The following is a 22,027-nucleotide window of genomic DNA, read 5'->3' on the forward strand; positions in this document are numbered from 1 at the left end:
TTCCTGAATAACAATCAAGATATGCAAGATAATAAAAATGTACATTGTGTAAATATCATTACCCAACATAAAAATAAAAAGATGCATCATCATGACTATTTAAATGGAAAATTTATAAATCCTTTATCAAATAACTTATTTACAGTTAAAACATCCTAGTTTCGTAACAATTTATTACCATAATTTACGTGAGTATGATTCACATCAGAGTGCAAAAGGACTTAATTGTGATAAAAAAAGAAATAGATTTAATACTAAATAATTAATATAGAGACATTAGTATTGGTAAGATTGCACAAAATTTAAAGATGAAGTTCACTGATACATTTAAATGTATGGCTTTATCACTTGACATATTACCATCAAATCTGAAAAAGGGTCAAATGAGAAATACTAAATACTTTTTCTCAGAAGAGTTATTCAATCTAGTGATCAGAAAAGGTGTATATCCATATGAGTACATGGATTTTTGTTTAACGTGTGAAGAGACACAATAACCAGCGAAAGAAGAATTTTACAGTGAACTGACTGACCGTGAAATAAGTGATGAAGATTATAAAAATGCAAAATTTGTTTGTGAAAAAATTTAATATTACAAAATCTTGGTGACTATCATGATCTATATCTTAAAACTGATGCAGTGTTATTGTTTGATGTATTTGAAAACTTTAGAAACCCTTCTATAAAAGCATATGATCTTGATCCATCTTGGTGTTTTACAGCACTAGGTTTATCTTGGTATTCAATGTCGAAAATGACTAAATAACCACTTGATTTATTACATGACTATGATACAATTTTAATGGTTGAAAACGGAATAAGAGGAAGAATATCATGGTGTTGTACAAGAAATGTCAAAGCAAACAATAAATATATGAAAGATTCTGATGATAAAAAGATATCAAATGATTTTGCATATTTAGATGCAAGCAATTTATATGGTTATGCTATGAATCCATGTCTACCACATTCTGGGTTTGAATGGGATGAACCAAATAATTTTGATTGTGTAAAAATAAATGAAATATCAGATACTGTGAAAATTGGATACATATTTGAAGTTGATCTAGAATATACACAAGAATTACATGATTTGCATAAAGATTTACCATTATCTCTGAAAATAAAATTGTACCAGGAATTAAGGAAAACAAATTGTTGACTACTCTGAATGACATACATAATTATGTAGTTCACTATAGAAATCTTAAACAGTACCTGTCTCTTGGAATGAAAATAACAAAAATATATAGAATCTTAAAATCCAATCAATCAGATTGGTTGAAGAAATATATAGATTTTAAAATGGATACGGGAACTAAATCCAATAAATTTTGAGAAATATTTCTAAAATGTAATGAAAAATGCAGTGTTTGGAAAAAAGATGAAAAATATCAGACATAGAGAGAATATAAAGTTAGTTTAAGACGCAAAAAAGTGTGATAATCTAATAGCTAAACGAAACTTTAGAGTATAAACTCTATTTAATGAAAATCTTGTTGCTATTTATATGAATAAAACAAAAATTGTGTTCAATAAACCCATCTAGGTTGGTATGAATATACCTGATTTACCTAAAGAACTGATGTATGATTTTCACTATAGAATAATGAAATTGAAATATGGAGAAAATATTGAGTTGTGTTATCAAGATATGGACAGTTAGATTTACAATATTGAAACTCAAGATTTTTACAAAGATATGAATTTGATAACTGATTACTTTCATACAAGTGATTATCCAGAAGATAATATTTATGGAATTCCACAAGAAAATTTTAGGAAAGATAAAATATGAATACAATAGAAAAAATAATGTAGAATTCTGTGGTTTGAAAGCAAAAATGTATGCTTTTAAAGTTGGTGATAAAATACAGAAAAAAACTAAAGAAGTTAAAAAATGTATTGAATAAGTTTAGAAGAGAACAAAGATTGCTCCCTTAACAATAGAGAACAGGACAGAAAAATTAATATGATGCAAAGTGAAAAACATGAAATCTATGCAGTTGAAATAAACAAGAAAGCATTGAGTCCTCTTGCTGACAGAAGATATATTTTGGAAAATAAAATAGGTACATTACCATATGGACATTACTCATTGTGAAAAAACCTAATAATTATTTTCCTGTATAAATGGAGACTCTCATGAAGAAGCTCAACCATGCAAATCCCTTGAAAGAGATTAAAAAATGAATGAGTTAGAGATAAAGGTTTTATATAATATTACTGTATAATATTTAAATACTAGATGTGGAAAAAAAAATTGTATAGAGCTTAATAATGAGCTTAAGATTATTTTACCAGATACATATTCTAAATTAATAACTGACTGGGATTATCAGTTAGTTGAAAAAGAACAGATGAAACTGAATATACAGGAATGAAGAAACTTAAAAATGGAAATAATGAATTTTTTAATTTTATTTTTCCTATTAAATTCTATAATATTTAAATGGATAATGCTAAACGCTAAATCATTATGGTGAATGTCTAGATAAAAAGAATATTAATGAATTTTATAAAGATATTGTAACATCCACGAGATAAATTTTTGGCTACAGTGCGACGAGAGGAAATTATGCCTCTAACAGTTATAAACATTATATATTCGACATATGAAAAAACAATGAAAACTTATAAATATTAATTATTTATGTAATATTCTATGATGTAATTAGACATATCGATGTGTATCATACAAAAACAATGATAATTGTAAATTCCTTTTATGATCTGCGTTTGTCTTCCTTTGTTTGTACCTGTTGTTGGTTGGCTTTTGTAGATTGCGGACGTTTATCAAACTGAGGTCTGTTAAGAAACTGTAATTATTTGTTAATTATTACTTGAAAATAGAGTTCATTATTATTATAAATATGAGTGAATAATTATTTGTAACTTTAATTCCTCTCTCAGGAAGCATTATCTGTCTTCATTATTTCTTTCTGCTGCAATGAGTGCAGCCATTGATGATAGCGATTTGTATCGCATTTTTCTCTGTGTGTTCCTTAGAAACAAATCAAATGTTTGCTTGATGAGGTCTAAATAGTGCACAATATGAAAGTATAGTTTATAGGATTTAATAATCATTTCAAATACTTACTTATTTGGTCTAACAATAGAAAGTCTCTATCAATTGTCTGCCGCCATCTTAACAATTATCTCAGTGGCAAATTCAAATTACACAACTCTGTAGACATAAATGCCGAACGTAATACAAATGTGTAAAAATAAATGTGCACCGGTGGTCCCAAACTCATTTTAATGAAAATAATTCGAATCAGATTGGTTCTTTAAAAACAGTGCTCATAGCACGATCGTTATAACAAACTTTTCTAGCTGATGTATGGAGCCGAAATTAATTACGCACGAGTTGCGAAGAATATTGTTTCAGGTAACATACGTCAGTGTTGTGCGCAGCTGATATTCTGTGGTTTTAATGATCATTTTGCTGAAGATAACTGTTTCCATCATAATCCATAGTTGTATAGGATCTGTTGTATGAACTGTGATTTAGTGACACTTACACAACTTACAGACAACACTTTAACACGACGTTAACTTGGAGTTCTTTAGTAACTTGAGCAAATCTTTAGCCGGGAGAAAAATTATTTAGTAATTACTCAATGTAATAAAATAAGATTATCATTTCCATTTACAAATTAGTTAAATACTAAACCACTGAATAACACAGCGAATGTCACAATATGCATCAAAAAGATGTTTATTGTTGGATCTGTAAAGAATGTGTGTCTTATTACCAGAAAATTAAGGTTACATATGAATGTGGTAGAACTGTAACAAATTTTGTCTCAGAAAACATTACAGACTATAGTGCATACAAATCTTATGGCTGCTCAATAAGAAAGAACTAGAAAAATTGAGGTAAGGAATAGATTTCTTACGTTCACCATAATTCTTTTTTTCTTTATGTGTACCTTTTATAAAAAATATTAACTTTATTTTCTTACATTCACCTTCTGTGATAAAAACATAATTTTTATAATGAGTGCATGAACTAAGAAAAAATATTCATTATTCTTAATTTTATAAGTAATTTATTATTAAATATGCTCGTCTTAAACAAAAATAAATGATATATCTAAAAACAAAGATGATGTGACTTACCATACGAAAGCGCTGGCAGGTCAATAGACACACAAACAAACACAAACATACACACAAAATTGAAGCTTTCGCAACCAACGGTTGCTTCATCAGGAAAGAGGGAAGGAGAGGGAAAGACGAAAGGATGTGGGTTTTAAGGGAGAGGGTAAGGAGTCATTCCAATCCCGGGAGCGGAAAGACTTACCTTAGGGGGAAAAAAGGACAGGTATACACTCGCACACACACACATATCCATCCGCACATACACAGACACAAGCAGACATTTGTAAAGGCAAAGAGTTTGGGCAGAGATGTCAGTCGAGGCGGAAGTACGGAGGCAAAGATGTTGTTGAAAGACAGGTGAGGTATGAGTCAGTGTCAGTTAGACCGTCAGCGAGAGCGCATCGCTAGCTCCTGCTACTACTAAGGCGAGTACACCGTTTGCTTCTTACATATTTTACAAACAGCACCGACTTATTTTCAGTTATCTGTGTAATTACTAGTTTATTTTTGTAATTTCTTGCGTGTTCGAGTGCTTACTAGGTAGAACCTTTTATTTCAATAACAGTGTTTTTGTACTTATTTGCTGCGCTTAGCTTTTAAATAGTTTTTCTGGGAAAACCTAGCGTAGTTTTCGCGTCTCGTATTTCAGTGAGTGTTTCTTGATTATCAGAGTAGCTCATCAGAAGATTATCTTGGGAATTTGTCACCGTATAGAGTAGGGTAAACATAGTCATGTGTAGGGACTGTGGTTGTTGTGAGCGGACGCAAGGAGAATTGGCCACTCTTCGGGGACAGGTGGAGGCTTTGTCTGTTAGGCTCATCGAGCTCGAGGCGCAGGCGTCGGCTCGTAGTGGCGTTGGGGCAACTGTGGTGAGACCTATGCCTACTTCGGTGGCCTTGGAATCACATGGAACCCCTGATGTCGCTGCGTCTTCCGGCAGTGAGCATCTTACCGGTCAGCCATCACTCCAGGGTGAATGGCGGACAGTGGTGGGCTCGCGCGTGCCTGGCCGAAAGGCGAAGGTGGGATCTGGCCGCGTGGCGGCTGCCTTACCCCTTTCCAACAGGTACGGGGTGCTTCCTAGTGGTGATGACATCGTTTCCGAGCCACCACAGGATGCCTCGCCTGTTGGGCCAGTGGCCGATTCTCCGGCAAGGTCCCGACAGTCACAGAGGGCGGGCCTATTAGTTATAGGGAGCTCCAACGTTAGGCGGGTTATGGAGCCCCTCAGGAAAATAGCGGGTAGGTCGGGGAAGAATGCCAGTGTGCACTCGGTGTGCTTGCCGGGGGGTCTCGTCCGTAATGTGGAGGAGGCCCTTCCGGCAGCTATTGAACGCACTGGGTGTGACCGGCTGCAGATAGTAGCACATGTCGGAACGAATGACGCCTGCCGCTTGGGTTCTGAGGCCATCCTTGGTTCCTTCCGGCGGCTGGCTGATTTGGTGAAGACAACCAGCATCGCACGCGGAGTGCAAGCTGAGCTTAATATCTGCAGCATAGTGCCCAGAGTCGATCGCGGTCCTCTGGTTTGGAGCCGTGTGGAGGGTCTAAACCAGAGGCTCAGACGACTCTGCGACTATAATGGTTGCAAATTCATCGACCTCCGTTATTGGGTGGAGAACTGTAGGGCCCCCCTAGACAGGTCAGGCGTGCACTACACACCGGAAGCAGCTACTAGGGTAGCAGAGTACGTGTGGCGTGCACACGGGGGTTTTTTAGGTTAGAGGGACCCCCCCTTGGGCGAAACGATAAAATACCTGACGGCTTACCAGAGAGAACATTATCATCGTTGATAAAGAACGTCCGTCCTCAGAGACCAAAAACAGGAAAAGTTAACGTAATATTGGTAAACTGCAGGAGTATCCAGGGCAAGGTTCCTGAATTAGTATCTCTTATTGAAGGAAATAGTGCGCATATAGTATTAGGAACGGAAAGTTGGTTAAAACCGGAAGTGAACAGTAACGAAATCCTAGACACAGAATGGAATATATACCGCAAGGATAGGATAAACGCCAATGGTGGAGGAGTATTTATAGCAGTAAAGAATTCAATAATATCCAGTGAAGTTATTAGCGAATGCGAATGTGAAATAATCTGGGTTAAGTTAAGTATCAAAGGTGGGTCAGATATGATAGTCGGATGCTTCTATAGGCCACCTGCATCAGCAACCGTAGTAGTTGAGCGCCTCAGAGAGAACCTGCAGAACGTCGTGAAGAAGTTTCGTGATCATACTATTGTAATAGGGGGAGACTTCAATCTACCAGGTATAGAATGGGATAGTCACACAATCAGAACTGGAGCCAGGGACAGAGACTCTTGTGACATTATCCTGACTGCCTTGTCCGAGAATTACTTCGAGCAGATAGTTAGAGAACCAACTCGTGAAGCTAACGTTTTAGACCTCATAGCAACAAACAGACCGGAACTTTTCGACTCCGTGAATGTAGAAGAGGGTATCAGTGATCATAAGTCAGTGGTTGCATCAATGAATACAAGTGTAATAAGAAATGCCAAGAAAGGAAGGAAAATCTATTTGCTTAACAAGAGTGATAGGGCACAAATCGCAGAATATCTGAGTGACCACCATCAAACGTTCATTTCTGAGGAAGAGGATGTGGAACAAAAATGGAAAAAATTCAGAAACATCGTCCAGTACGCCTTAGATAAGTTCGTACCGACTAAGGTCCAAAGCGAGGGGAAAGATCCACCGTGGTATAACAATCATGTACGAAAGGTGCTACGGAAACAAAGAAAGCTTCACCATAGGTTTAAGAGTAGTCGAATCATAGCTGATAAGGAAAAGCTGAACGAAGCGAAAAAGAGCGTAAAGAGAGCAATGAGAGAAGCATTCAACGAATTCGAACATAAAACATTGGCAAACAATCTAAACAAGAACCCTAAAAAGTTTTGGTCATATGTAAAATCGGTAAGCGGATCTAAATCCCCTATTCAGTCACTCGTTGACCACGATGGCACCGAAACAGAGGACGACCGAAGAAAGGCAGAAATACTGAATTCAGTGTTCCGAAACTGTTTCACTGCGGAAAATCGTAACACGGTCCCTGACTTCAGCCGTCGCACGGACGCCAAAATGGAAAATATTGAAATAAACGATATCGGAATTGAAAAACAACTGCTATCACTTAGTAGCGGAAAAGCATCCGGACCAGACGAGATACCCTTAAGATTCTACAGTGATTATGCTAAAGAACTTGCCCCCTTTCTATCAGCAATTTATCGTAGATCTCTGGAAGAACGTAAAGTACCTAGCGACTGGAAGAAAGCACAGGTCGTTCCCATTTTCAAGAAGGGTCATAAATCAGATGCGAATAATTATAGGCCTATTTCACTTACGTCAATCTGTTGTAGAATAATGGAACATGTTTTGTGTTCTCGTATTATGACGTTCTTAGATAATACAAATCTCCTTCATCATAACCAACATGGATTCCGCAAACAGAGATCATGTGAAACCCAGCTCGCCCTATTTGCCCAAGAAATTCACAGTGCCGTAGACACTGGCGAGCAGATTGATGCCGTATTCCTGGACTTCAGGAAGGCATTTGATACGGTTCCGCACTTACGTTTAGTGAAAAAAATACGTGCTTACGGAATATCGGACCAGGTTTGTGATTGGATTCAGGATTTCCTAGAAGAAAGAACACAACATGTCATTCTTAACGGTTCAAAATCTGCAGATGTAGAGGTAATTTCGGGAGTACCGCAAGGAAGCGTGATAGGACCTTTATTGTTTACAATATACATAAATGACTTAGTTGACAACATCGGTAGCTCCGTGAGGCTATTTGCAGATGACACGGTTGTCTACAAGAAAGTAGCAACATCAGAAGACTCGTACGTACTCCAGGAAGACCTGCAGAGGATTAATGAATGGTGCGACAGCTGGCAGCTTTCCCTAAACGTAGATAAATGTAATATAATGCGCATACATAGGGGCAGAAATCCATTCCAGTACGATTATGCCATAGGTGGTAAATCATTGGAAGCGGTAACGACCGTAAAATACTTAGGAGTTACTATCCGGAGCGATCTGAAGTGGAATGATCACATAAAACAAATAGTGGGAAAAGCAGGCGCCAGGTTGAGATTCATAGGAAGAATTCTAAGAAAATGTGACTCATCGACGAAAGAAGTAGCTTACAAAACGCTTGTTCGTCCGATTCTTGAGTATTGCTCATCAGTATGGGACCCTTACCAGGTTGGATTAATAGAAGAGATAGACATGATCCAGCGAAAAGCAGCGCGATTCGTCATGGGGACATTTAGTCAGCGCGAGAGCGTTACGGAGATGCTGAACAAGCTCCAGTGGCGGACACTTCAAGAAAGGCGTTACGCAATACGGAGAGGTTTATTATCGAAATTACGAGAGAGCACATTCCGGGAAGAGATGGGCAGCATATTACTACCGCCCACATATATCTCGCGTAATGATCACAACGAAAAGATCCGAGAAATTAGAGCAAATACGGAGACTTACAAGCAGTCGTTCTTCCCACGCACAATTCGTGAATGGAACAGGGAAGGGGGGATCAGATAGTGGTACAATAAGTACCCTCCGCCACACACCGTAAGGTGGCTCGCGGAGTATAGATGTAGATGTAGTGGCGGCAACTTGAAATTAGCGGAGGTTGAGGCCTGGCGGATAACGAGAAGAGAGGATATACTGAAGGGCAAGTTTCCATCTCCGGAGTTCTGACAGGTTGGTGTTAGTGGGAAGTATCCAGATAACCCGGACGGTGAACACTGTGCCAAGATGTGCTGGCCGTGCACCAAGGCATGTTTAGCCACAGGGTGATCCTCATTACCAACAAACACTGTCTGCCTGTGTCCATTGATGCGAATGGACAGTTTGTTGCTGGTCATTCCCACATAGAAAGCTTCACAGTGTAGGCAGGTCAGTTGGTAAATCACGTGGGTGCTTTCACACGTGGCTCTGCCTTTGATTGTATACACCTTACGGGTTACAGGACTGGAGTAGGTGGTGGTGGGAGTGTGCATTGGACAGGTTTTACACCGGGATCGGTTACAAGGGTAGGAGCCAGAGGGTAGGGAAGGTGGTTTGGGGATTTCATAGGGATGAACTAAGAGGTTACGAAGGTTAGGTGGACGGCGAAAAGACACTCTTGGTGGAGTGGGGAGGATTTCATGAAGGATGGATCTCATTTCAGGGCAGGGTTTGAGGAAGTCGTATCCCTGCTGGAGAGCCACATTCAGAGTCTGATCCAGTCCCGGAAAGTATCCTGTCACAAGTGGGGCACTTTTGTGGTTCTTCTGTGGGAGGTTCTTGGTTTGAGGGGATGAGGAAGTGGCTCTGGTTATTTGCTTCTGTACCAGGTTGGGAGGGTAGTTGCGGGATGCGAAAGCTGTTTTCAGGTTGTTGGTGTAATGGTTCAGGGATTCCGGACTGGAGTCCAGATCATGAAGATGTCATCAATAAATCTGTACCAAACTTTGGGTTGGCAGGCCTGGGTAACCAAGAAGGCTTCCTCTAAGCAACCCATGAATAGGTTGGCGTACGAGGGGGCCATCCTGGTACCCATGGCTGTTCCCTTTAATTGTTGGTATGTCTGGCCTTCAAAAGTGAAGAAGTTGTGGGTCAGTTACCCCCGGAAACCATCCTTGTAACCATTGATGCCACTTCCTTATACACAAATATTCCGCTCATACCTCACCTGTCTTTCAACAACATCTTTGCCTCTGTACTTCCGCCTCGACTGACATCTCTGCCCAAACTCTTTGCCTTTACAAATGTCTGCTTGTGTCTGTGTATGTGCGGATGGATATGTGTGTGTGTGCGAGTGTATACCTGTCCTTTTTTCCCCCTAAGGTAAGTCTTTCCGCTCCCGGGATTGGAATGACTCCTTACCCTCTCCCTTAAAACCCACATCCTTTCGTCTTTCCCTCTCCTTCCCTCTTTCCTGATGAAGCAACCGTTGGTTGTGAAAGCTTGAATTTTGTGTGTATGTTTGTGTTTGTTTGTGTGTCTATCGACCTGCCAGCGCTTTCATATGGTAAGTCACATCATCTTTGTTTTTAGATATATTTTTCCCGCGTGGAATGTTTCCCTCTATTATATTCATAACAAAAATAAATGAGTTAGACCTAAAAGATTGCACTATAGCAGATGATAAGTGTAGGTTCTGGGTAAGGTCTTGTGGGTTAGTGAACGAGTGAGTGGAACAAGCAAGTGAGCTAGCTTATGAAAACTGAGCTAGAACCTACACTTATCATCTACTGATGAAGCAGCAATCATTGTGTACAGGATGTTTGAAGAACTCACAGTCACACAGTGATTGTCACAACACAACATCATAACTCTTTCCACAATACAGTCCCCACCCGCACCCTGTGTTGATATTCTCGCCCCCTAACCACTCCGGCAGCCCCGCAGATGTGATGCAGCACATGAATTGGTTGACTGTGAAAATGAACAAACTCATCAATCACCTATCTGGCACACATGCACCAATCCAACCCCATGCTGTGCCTGACACCACACAGCAAGTTCCACAACCAGTATGCACCTTCCTGGCATGACACCCACACCCCCTACCCTAGTCTGCAGCCATCAGCATGTCTACCTGTTCAGTCATGTTATTCACCCTACAAGTAGTAATGACTGGGGCAACCCAGGCTTAAGAGGCTTGTGCTGCTATCACAACTGCTTTGGTGACAATGCCAAACTCTCACAACTGCCAGTAGCATGCCCAGTTGTTCAACAGTGTCACAGTACCTGTTCGTGTGCAATCGTGTAGCCCACTCCTTTGAGACTGGCACAGACCTATCCATCTACCCCCACCAGTTACTGACCACAGATGGCCACCATACATCCTGTCCCATACTCCTTGCTGCAGCAAACTGCTCACCAGTCACCACTTATTGTTCCCACAACTGTCCTGTTGACCTCGACCATGGCAGAGGTTTCAGATTTCAACCTGGTTCCCACTGCTCCCTACCCCGTGACACAGCACCACCACTCATTGCACCATTACACAGTTATCCTATTCTGTTCCCATTGCCTACCTCTTCAGTAAATTACCACTCTTCACCCACCCTTTCAGCAACTCCCATGAGATATTCCACAGTATGCTGCACTACATTGCAATGACCACGGGTCCCCCCACAGTTTTAAGCTACCCCCACCAAGTCCTATCTGTCAAACACCAGGCAGTACAGGCTGACACTTGGCTGTTATGCCCCTGCCTTGTACCATGTCCCCAAAAAGGACAGGACTTGGCACCCATGCAATGACTTCCACACCCTCAACAAAAGAATTGTTCCTGACTTTTACCTGGTCCTGCTACTGAGCAGCTAGAGTGACAACCTGTCAGGTACTACCACATTCAGCAAATTAGACTGTTCAAAAGCTTTTAGCAAATTCCAGTCACCCCAGAAGTCATTGAAAAGATGGCTGTCAGACCTGATATGGTTTCCTCAATAATGTTCTGCATAGTGCTTCACATTGCTTTGTGCACTTGGATGTCCTCATTTACTCATGTAACTTAGTGAAACACTATTGCCACTTCCTGGAGGTTTTCTGCTGCCTCCAAGCAGTAGGAATGATAATAAACCCCACAAAGCACATTTTTGCTATCCCAGTGATTGACTTCTTGGGGCACAGAATATCATCCACCAGCTGCCTTCCGCTAAGCAAGATGATTCGCATATCACTGAATTCCCATGTCCCAAAACATTTAAGGAACTCTGCAGATTCTTCAGGATGGTGAATTTTTACCAATGCCACCTAAAGAATGTGGCTAGCATCCTGGCACCGCTCACTACTGCCCTTCGGGGTGACTGCACCAAAGTCAATAAACTTGTCCCCTGGACAGCCCAAATGACAGAGAGCTTTGAACTCACAAAACAAAGTCTTTAAAGCATTGCCCCATTACCAGTCCCCATGCATCTGACCCACCCATGGTCACCGTGGACACCAGCTAATCTGCCATGAATGCTGTCCTATAGCAACACATAGAAGGTGCTTGGCAGCTGTTGACATTTTTCTCCTCGAAGCTATCTGAGCGAAAACAGTGGTAGACTGCGAACTTCTTGCCATACACAAGGCAATAAAGTATTTCCATCCTTCCACTAAAGGGCACCACTTTACAGTGTTCATGGACCACCATCTCTGCGCCACATATTTCTATTGAAAAAACAGCGGCCAAATTACCCCTCAGAATATCTGCCAACAAGAATACATTGCACAATTCACAGCTGATATACGACATGTGGCAGGTGTTTACAACATTTTCGTTGACTGTCTTAGTCGCTCCTGTCCCATTACAGCCCCCCCCCCCCCTTTAAATCATCCTGGCAGTCGCCCAGGCAGCTGAACCCAAATTAAAAAGACTGCGCAGAGGCCCAAACACTGGATCCAGCCTTCAACCATATACTATCCCAGGTATGGTGTCATACATTATGTGCAATTTCTGCATAAGTTCTGTCCATTCAGATGGTCCAAATGAATGTGTGCACCCCTAACTACCTCCCCCTCCCACTTCTTATGGCCAACTTTTCAGCACCTCCACAGTTCATCTCAACACAGTGTTTGGGACCCCATGACTCTTGTGCAAGAATGCTTCATGCCGCCCAGCGTACAATGGGACTGTACCATCTGGGCAAAGTCTAGTCTCCTTCTCAGCATGTCAAAATAGGCCACCGCATCTGCACTCCAACTGCCTCTTCTCCCCCCTCTGACTGACCACCATTTCTTCCATGTCCATACTGATCTCCTACCCATCCCATCACAAGAGTCATCGGTAGGTTCACCTTGAAGCAGGACTCTGTACCACTGCCCAACATCATGGTGGACATGGTGGCTACAGCTTTCATGGACATTTGGGTCTCATGTTTAGGGTACCCCCACCACATAATAGCAGACTGCAGGCTACAGTTCACATCAGGCTAACTTGAAACATTGGCAACAACATGTGGCACACTCATTAATTTCATAGCCAATTACCATGCTGTTGCAAACAGCAAGGTGGAGAGATTCCACAGAACACTGAAATCTACCCTCACATGCCTTAGCACAACCTGATATACCTCCCTACCACTAGTTCTCCTTGGTTTGCATATGGCCTCCAAAGTGCACTTGGGTGTCTCTGCCACTGAAATAATCTACAGGCAACTACTCATCGTCCCAAGAGACTTCACTGAGCACCTGCCAATGCTGACCGCCAGCTAAGTTCCAGTCTTTGTTCAACAACTCCAAAACTGCAAAGTGTGCCTTTGTCCAATACCCCAGCAGTGCCATGGCGAGCTCAATCCTCTGTACGCAAAGACCACAGCACATGCACCACTTTATGCTCCCTGTAACTGAGTGATGGGTCACCAAACCTGTGACACCAGCCCATGCGCCCGCAACGGTGTGTGATCCACACTTTTGCTGGGAGGTTACAGCAGCCTGTGGCACTGGCACACAACAGAACACAGTATACCGCCTGTGCAGGATGCACGGGGTGTCACCACTTTTTACAACCTACCCGGGCACTATCAGGCTCCCACATGCTCCACAGTACACCCAACCCCGCCAGCTAGCTGTGACAGACACTTCAACACCCTCATTCCTGAGTGGCAGTGCTGCATGGGACTACCCCCACACCCAGTGCCAGATGATTTTCCAGAGGGTGCCATATACAACAGCATCTGCATCCACCATCATCCAACTCAGAGTGCTGATCAATGCTGGCTGCAGTCATCGTGTCCATAAGCTGACCATCATCTCTCACAAGGGGGAACTATGTGGCGATGTGCACGTCCATTTTTGCATGCACCACCCATCCGCTGACAGTTTGACTGCCACCAAGCAGACAACATGTCAACCGGTGCACACAACATTGCAGACCATGCTTAGCACAAGCATTAGTATATCTTGAGCTCATCTCTTTGTCAAGTATAGGGTTTCCCCCCAAACCCCACATGGCAGCAGGAATTCTTCTTGACAGCACTTCCTGTGGAGATGTCTAGCAATGCACATGACAGGACACACTCCCCAGAATTTTGTTGGTGTCTGTAAAAATAAGATCATTTGTGTGATATCAGACATTTAACAGACTGTCTAGTGATCCATTCAGGTTCAAGCCAGAAGACAACGAGTGGATAAGTCACACTGGTAATGCATAGCAACATAGCAGTGCACAGCATTTGTCTATGGAAAGGGCTCTAGGTGATTCCACACATAAGAGAAAAATGCTCACAAGGCACTAAATATTACATGCACAGAGCATCCAATTATCAGAGACCACTGACCTGCACTGATGGTGCAAATTGCCTTCTATACCTTCTATCTGTTGGCAAAGAGGTGACACGATAACACTCGTGTGCACCCACTGTACTAATTAGGCCCCCTCTATTAATGTATTGGACAATAATGATAGCAGAAATTAATGGACTACAAACAGTTAACAACCGAGTGATTTGATTGACATTATCCACTGAATAATATTATTCTATCAAAAATTTTTAGTAACTTGTGTGTTACATTCAATGAACTACGTTGATTCTGAAAATGTAACAACTATAGACACTACACAAAATCATTGTCCAGCGCATGTAGTCCAGAGCATGATTAATATTTTTCATTTTAGCATGAGACTTAGCTGTTCCATGCCACTGTTAATTTCAGAACTAATGGGATTTTCGCATTATTTATCACTCCCTATACAGAACCAAACATTTGCTTATTCAAAATTAGGCTTGGATTATTATTATCACTGTGAAGGTGACTCTTAGTAGTGAGCTGTTACATGTGATGTATGTCCTGAGCTATTCTGTCCTGTCCATTCTTATGTAAGATTTACTTAGAGCATATTAGTTGGTAGAACATACAACCATACCCACATTGATTGTTGAAACTTTGTAAGTAGGTTTCCTTGGGATAATTTGCATCTGTCTTCAACTGTCTTACAGTTAATGTATTTTGGTATCTCCATGATGCTTTCCCATAGGTCAACCCAACCTTATTGATTACTCAAGTGAGGGAAAGTGTTTAATTTGGCTTACCTGCATCATCAAAGGACCGAGTTGCACCATCTGGGCTGAGAAGACCTGCTTTGACCATGTGATGACACATATTAGGATAAAGTACATGATTTGCAGACCCAATAAGAGCTGCTTTGCATCTTCCTTCACTTATTGCTTTGTATGCCAACTCTAAAACCTGTAGTCCTCCTGCCCAGGCAGTAATGACAACATAGGTAGGACCTGAAAAGTATTGTAATGAGAAATCTGCAGTCCATCATATGAAAATCAGCATATAGCCAAATTATGCGTATGTAAACAGTCTGGATGCAAATAACGTAACAGTTTCTGTGTTTCTGGCAATGATTTTTTGATCTTGATTCTCTTTTTATAGCAATAACATTAATTTAAACTGTGCTGTCTGCTAAATCAGAGTGAGTTAAGATTAAAATAATCACACAAAAGAGCACTTGGACCTATCTTAACACAATTTCCTAGGAGAGAATGTCACTAAAGAACAGCAACAAATTATGTCAAATGGGACTCATGTTCTATTTTTATTGCAATCGTAACAGTATTTGGAAATTCCCATTATGTAACTATGAGAGACTAAACAATTTAAATGTCTTCTTCTGTAGATTTTAGATGCATTTTATTTCCACTTAATGACATATATCAATGCTAGCTACACATGTGATTATTATTGCATACTCAATTACTGAATGAGATTTTGTTTCTCTGCTATCTATATGAAAGAGCGTGTTCCAAAGCACTGGATGTACTACTGAATATTTTAACAGAGAGAAGTAATTAGTACAATGTGCTATGTATACCCTTACTTGACACAAATACCAGCTTAAGAATTATATATGTACTTAAAATAGTTACTGATGAGCATCTTTAATGGACTGGAATTTCAATATTTCTTTTTTATTTTGGCAGAAAACAATGCACTCTCTAGCTCTGATGAAGCATAGGAAATACACATCATTTTTGCAGCAAACAAAATGGAAATTATTTTCAGCAAGGCTTTTTCATGACATTGTTAGTCAAAGTAAAATATTGTGAAACTGAAGATAATCAGTTTTCAAAAAAATCTAGCAAAAGTACTGTTAGACTGACTATGACCTCCATATGTTAAATCGTGACAGTACTTAACCAACATTTAAAGAAACGGTAAAATCAGGCATTCAATTTATCCAATCAATATCTTACCTTTGGTATCTAAATAATAAGCAACTCTTGCAGCAATCATTGAACGGTTGTGTCCCATTACACCAAAGCCATCACCAGTGGCCTCATAATCAAATACATTGTCTGCATCACTCATTCCTGTTGCCACATATACAGCAGTATTTGTCCCTCTAATTTCAGCTGGATTCATACCTGAAAATTCATTCCCAGTTTTGAATGTATGTGCCCATATATCTATATTAAATTTAGTGCAAATTTCTAAAAATAACCCAGTCTTCATACACATATACCATATACTTACAGTCAATTAATTGCATATTGTGAATGACTAAAGACAAAAATGTCTTACATATAATATGTTCATAGTATGAAGCATCTTTGAAGAGCTTTAACAAGTCAACACTAAACAAAAAAGTCAGAATAATTAAAACACACTGTTGTTATGCATTAAGCTATCACTTGTTATTATTACCACCATTTTTATTAAGCATATAAGAATTATAATGTTCTTTGATCTTTCAAGGTGTCTTAGCAAAATTAAGAATCTCCAGATTTACAAGTTATCAGGTTATCACTGAATGACCAATCACTCATTATGAAGCCACATTCTATCACAAAAAATATTATTAGTAGGTAATAAGAGCAACTGTAACTCTGTTACCCAAATATTCAAATATATTTTTTAAATGCTTAAAGAGGTACAACTCATTCTTTTGTAAATATATGTATGCTCTAAGTTACCCTCTTTGTTTCTACCGGAAATCTATTACAGTTATTAACAATAGTTACCCCTTTTTGAGATTTATACAAAAGGAGGAAGTGTCTGTGAAAATTTTTCACATGCTATGATTATGCATCATGATCATAAATAGCTTTACAGAATGGCAGAACAAATTGTGAGTACAACAACATCAACATTACTGAAATATCATCACACAATGCTCATTTGTTAACAATGGGTTAACTTTTCAGTATGATTTGTTACTCGTGTTTCATTATAAGCAGTGACAAAAGGAATGTTCAATCTCCACCACTGTGAATTAATTTATTCATCAAATTACACGTTTCAGAAGGCTAACTTCCACCATCAAGTGCCTATTCATAAAAAAGAAAACAGGCAAATAACAATTTGGCACTAAGGAAAAATTAGTTAGAGTGTAAAATAAGTCACTTTTGGGATGAGGAAACACAGCAAGCACAGGACCACCAATTTACACCTACAATTAAACAATAATAACAGTATTAATAATGTGGCACAGGTATCTGAAGTTGAACAGAAGGAATATAAGATTTCCCATTTATGTTTTGAACAAAAGTTTTGGGATGCTATGTTTAATTATAGTGACATAGATACTAATCACAAACCAGAATGTGAAAGGAATGAGAATTTTGATGTACTGTATACTAATGATTTCTTCTCTTGGCAGAAAACAGTGTTGTTGATGTATGTAAAACAGGTGATGACTGTATTAGATCTGAATTAGGAGGTATTCTTGATGTATATGTGAATGACAGCTGTGAAGTAACTGTCCTTACATTAAGATTAAAATTGGTCAGTGGGATACAAACTGTTTGATTGCTAACCTAACCTAACCTAACCTAACCTAACCTATGATACATGTAGCCCAATTTGTGACATATCTGAACAATTTATAGATGAGCTCCAGTATAGTAAGAATTTTGTAGAAACGCCCATTGTAGGTGTAAAAATAAGAGGAGCTATGGGTAAGCAAAGCAAGTAATTCAATTGTCAAATACTATTAATGTTTAGTATAGAGGACTATACCTATCAACATGGATGCATAATGACACTTAGTCTAGAAGAAAATATACACTATGTCTGTAGATTTCTGAAACTATGTAATTGTGTATCATTTGGCATCCAGTGACTGAGCTTAAATCTAATTGTAGAATCATAAAACTATATAAATGTGTTTTAATTTTCTCAATATTATGAGAAGGAAAGATGCTACTCCCCATATAGCGGAGATGCAGGGCTACCTGTGAAACCAGCCATGTGGTCAACAAGCTGGGCTGCAACCACTGTCCTGCATTCTATGTAGGCATGACAACCAACAAGCTGTCTGTCCACATGAATGGCCATCAACAAACTGGATATCCATTTCAAAGACTGTTTCACAGCCTGTGCCATTTGGATCCTTCCCACCAACACCAGCTTTTCTGAATTTTGCAGGTGGGAACTTTCCCTGCAATACATCCTACATTCCTGTAACCGTCCGGGCCTCAACCTTTATTAGTTGCTGTCCTCACTCATCCAGCCCCTTCCCTGCACCCATTCCAGCACTAGCACAGCCATCATTCCACCACCACACCCAATCTTTTTTTTATTTATTTCATTTTTTATTATTATTTTTTATTTATTTCTCTCCTTTTAAACTACTCCCCCCCCCCCTCCCACCCTGCACCCCACCTTTCCACTGCCCACCACGCAATCTGCAGCATTTCACTGTCCGCCATCCCCACCACACTATCCCTCCCCCTCCCCACCCCAGCCTCCTCATTTCCCTCACCCAGTTGCCACTCCCATCATGCACTGATGCTGCTGCTCACAGTATGGTTTCAGTTGCCTGAGACTGCAGTCGTGTGTGTGTGAGTTGCGTTGGCATGCTTATGTGTGTCTATTGTTGACAAAGGCCACTAGCCAAAAGCTTTAAGTGTGAAAATCTTTTTGTTGTGCCTATCTGCAACTCAGCATCTCTGCTATATGGTGAGTAGCAACTTTCCTTCTCATAATATTGTCACATTCCATCCCAGATTTTCCATTGTTCATTTTGATTGTCTGGAATTTAGTATGTGAAATGATGTGAATTTTAAAGTTCTATCTTATCTACTGACTGAGTTAAAAATCTATGATACACTATAAAATTATGTTCTGTAATAGATTTGTGCTTTAGAATTTGGTACATATATGCTATGAGACTACATGAGTAGATCTTTTTACAGTTTTGAAATGAAACAATATTCATATTTTGTACTGTAAAAATTAGGAATGGTATCATAACACATCTGTGTGTAATACCTTATTAGTTCCTTTTTTATTGCATTTAACTCTGTTTATTGATGTTTCATATGTGAACATTTTTTAATCTCAACTGACATAAATCCCATATAATTGAATTTGAAAAATGATTAAGGAGAGCATATTTTGTGTGATGTGAAGAAGGTATTGAACAGTGTATTTAGTACACAAACAAATGTTTCAGGATTTGATATGAATGCTAGACAGTAAGTTGCCTATCTGTTGGAGCATATTATGAGAACTCTAAGGAGGAAACTGAAAGATGTGGGCGGATCCATTCCCCACACTGGCTGTACCCTGCTGGACCAGTCGAAAGGGATCATGGGTGCTGGGTAATGTACTCGAGCATCTGTCAACTATATCTGTGTTGTGTCTGATATTTGTGAATTGTTAGCCAAGACTGCTAAAGACAGTGTTTTTGCAAATAAGGGGATTGACTTTCCTATACCTTCTGTAACCGTAAATCAGTATGTATTTTTTTTTTTCTTATCAATTGTAAATGAATCTTCTAGGCTTTTATGTATGTAGGTTAGTTTGTATGGACAACTGGCAAATAGTATGGAAGACATCTACTAGTATGGACAATATAGCAAGATGTATACATGTCTGCATTCATACATTGATTTTGGTTCTCAAGCTACTGGACTGTATCATCCTTCAAAGATAACTTTTGTATATCTTACACCTCTCGAAGTTTTCAAAACTTGTCCAGAGACAGAGAATTTTAATGGTGATGCGTGAGAGAGCAAGAGTACAATTGCATCTCATCAATATTAATTTGTGTAAGACTAAGTATGTAACATTTTGTAAGTTAATTAAATTTTCATAATGAAATATAGTTGACTTTTACTGTTTCTTTTTTTTTTTAATGGGTTTAAAAAGTTCAATTTCTTTGGGGTCAGATTAAATTACAACCACCCTGATCTAAACAACCTACCTTTAAGAATAAAAATTAATTTATCTACATAATAAATTTCTAATAAGGACTATTTTTATGATTAAAATATCTTTGTTTGCAAAATATTATGATTAAAATTGTTTACCTGCATCTATGACTGCTTCAAACGCTCTTTCTAACACTTGGCAACAAAGAGGGTCCATTGATTCTGTCTGTTTCCTATGGATCCCAAAGTGTACTGTATCAAATGCAGCAGGAGCTGGTATTTTTCCTGTAGCTGGAGGCACAATGGATTTCTCTGGAAGAAAATGGTTAACAAATATTACAAAACATAATACAGCGAAGAAGATAGGCTAAGTTCAATATTTTTTCTCTGGAAACTCTCAGTAAATTAGCAACCAAAAATAATTTAATTGAATGAAGAATATAACAGTAAGATGTAGCAACATTAAGTAGCTATCATCAATCATTAGTCACTGTCATACAGGGTGGTTATAATTAAATACAGTTAGTCACAGAGATCGAGTGTGGGTTGTAATTATTGTAAGGCAGTGAAACTTGGCAGATATTCTAATGTGTTAACGTGGAACTGATTTATGCTGGAAAAAAATTAGTTCTAATTTTAGCTAGCACATAGAAATTGGTGCTTTTAATGCAACAAAAACATACAGAAATGTTTCCATATGTAATGGATAATGAATGGGCCATGGGCAGAAAGGTCAAAGAAGTGAGAAAAGTGTAATTTTGATTTTATTATTAATAGTCGCTTATGCAGTTTTTCAATATGAGCTCTGGAGACGTCAATGAGATGCTATGCAGCACCAGATATGCACCTGGTGGCCAAAATTGGAACTAATCAGTTCTGCATTAATGCATTAGCATATCCACCAAGTTTTTCAGCTATACAATATTATAGCCTGCACTGGACCTTGTGAGCAGCTGCACTTTAATTATAGCCCTCTGGTATTTTAAAAAAAACATAGTGGGAAATCTGGAACTACATTTGAACTTCATTCCATTTCTCTTAGTGGGGCTTCCCAGTATGAGTGCCAGTTGCTGTTTGTTTAGATATGCCAGCAAACATATGTGTGCCAGCCACAATATCACAGTTTCCATTAAACACACTCATTAGTTTTTGCTGTACACAAAGAAGATGTAGTGCTTACAGAGCAATAAAACTATGAATCTGTATTTAATTCTGGATCATGAATAGAAAGGAAATATGGCACCATTATTAGTTATTCACTTCATGCAGTACATATCCAGCTACAATGAAATCTTGTTTCAGCTATTACACTTCTATGACATAAATCTAACAATTATTATCTAGAGTAGGCTATGTATTACCTGGCACCTTCCAGCGGCAGTCATCACTCCTTACAAGATTAGTCTTGGAGAAAAGGTGATCAGCCAGCTCATCTACATTGGCGCTGTATGGAAACACACCTGACACTCCAGAAATCACAACTTCTTCAAGGGTTTCATTTACCATTGTGCTGCAACAAGATATAGAATTAATAACCCCAGTCACAATAAATCATCTATTTATTTCATTCCAGAGTTGCTATTTTTTCATATTACATTTTCACTAGGCTAGGTTTATTGCAAAACTTCACTAACAGAAGACATACATTGATAGGCCATCAGGAAATAGTCAGCTGCATAATGGAGGGAATGAAGCGGATAAAGAAGGCTTGGCTACAGGTTGACTACAGGTTCAAGTGGATGTAGGCTACAGCAGCTATGCAGATGAAGAGACTGGGACAGGGTAGACTAGCATCAAAGGTTGCACCAAACCAGTCTT

General features: G+C 39.3%; 1 protein-coding gene across 1 annotated transcript in view; it reads right to left on the reverse strand.

Annotated features, from left to right (window-relative positions):
* The window catches only part of LOC126262867 (fatty acid synthase-like), a 379,208-nt gene that overhangs the window by 327,847 nt on the left and 29,334 nt on the right, over positions 1 to 22,027 (reverse strand). Inside the window, exons 2-5 of the mRNA XM_049959735.1 lie at positions 21,571 to 21,719; positions 20,369 to 20,521; positions 16,307 to 16,477; positions 15,134 to 15,334 (exon numbers count right to left, since the gene is read on the reverse strand). Of these exons, the coding sequence (XP_049815692.1) occupies positions 15,134 to 15,334; positions 16,307 to 16,477; positions 20,369 to 20,521; positions 21,571 to 21,715 (670 nt within the window). The 5' untranslated portion in view covers positions 21,716 to 21,719. The remainder of the gene's footprint in view (positions 1 to 15,133; positions 15,335 to 16,306; positions 16,478 to 20,368; positions 20,522 to 21,570; positions 21,720 to 22,027) is intronic.

The sequence above is a fragment of the Schistocerca nitens genome, chromosome 6, assembly GCF_023898315.1.
Source record: "Schistocerca nitens isolate TAMUIC-IGC-003100 chromosome 6, iqSchNite1.1, whole genome shotgun sequence".
In the NCBI taxonomy this organism is placed as follows: Eukaryota; Metazoa; Arthropoda; class Insecta; order Orthoptera; family Acrididae; genus Schistocerca; species Schistocerca nitens.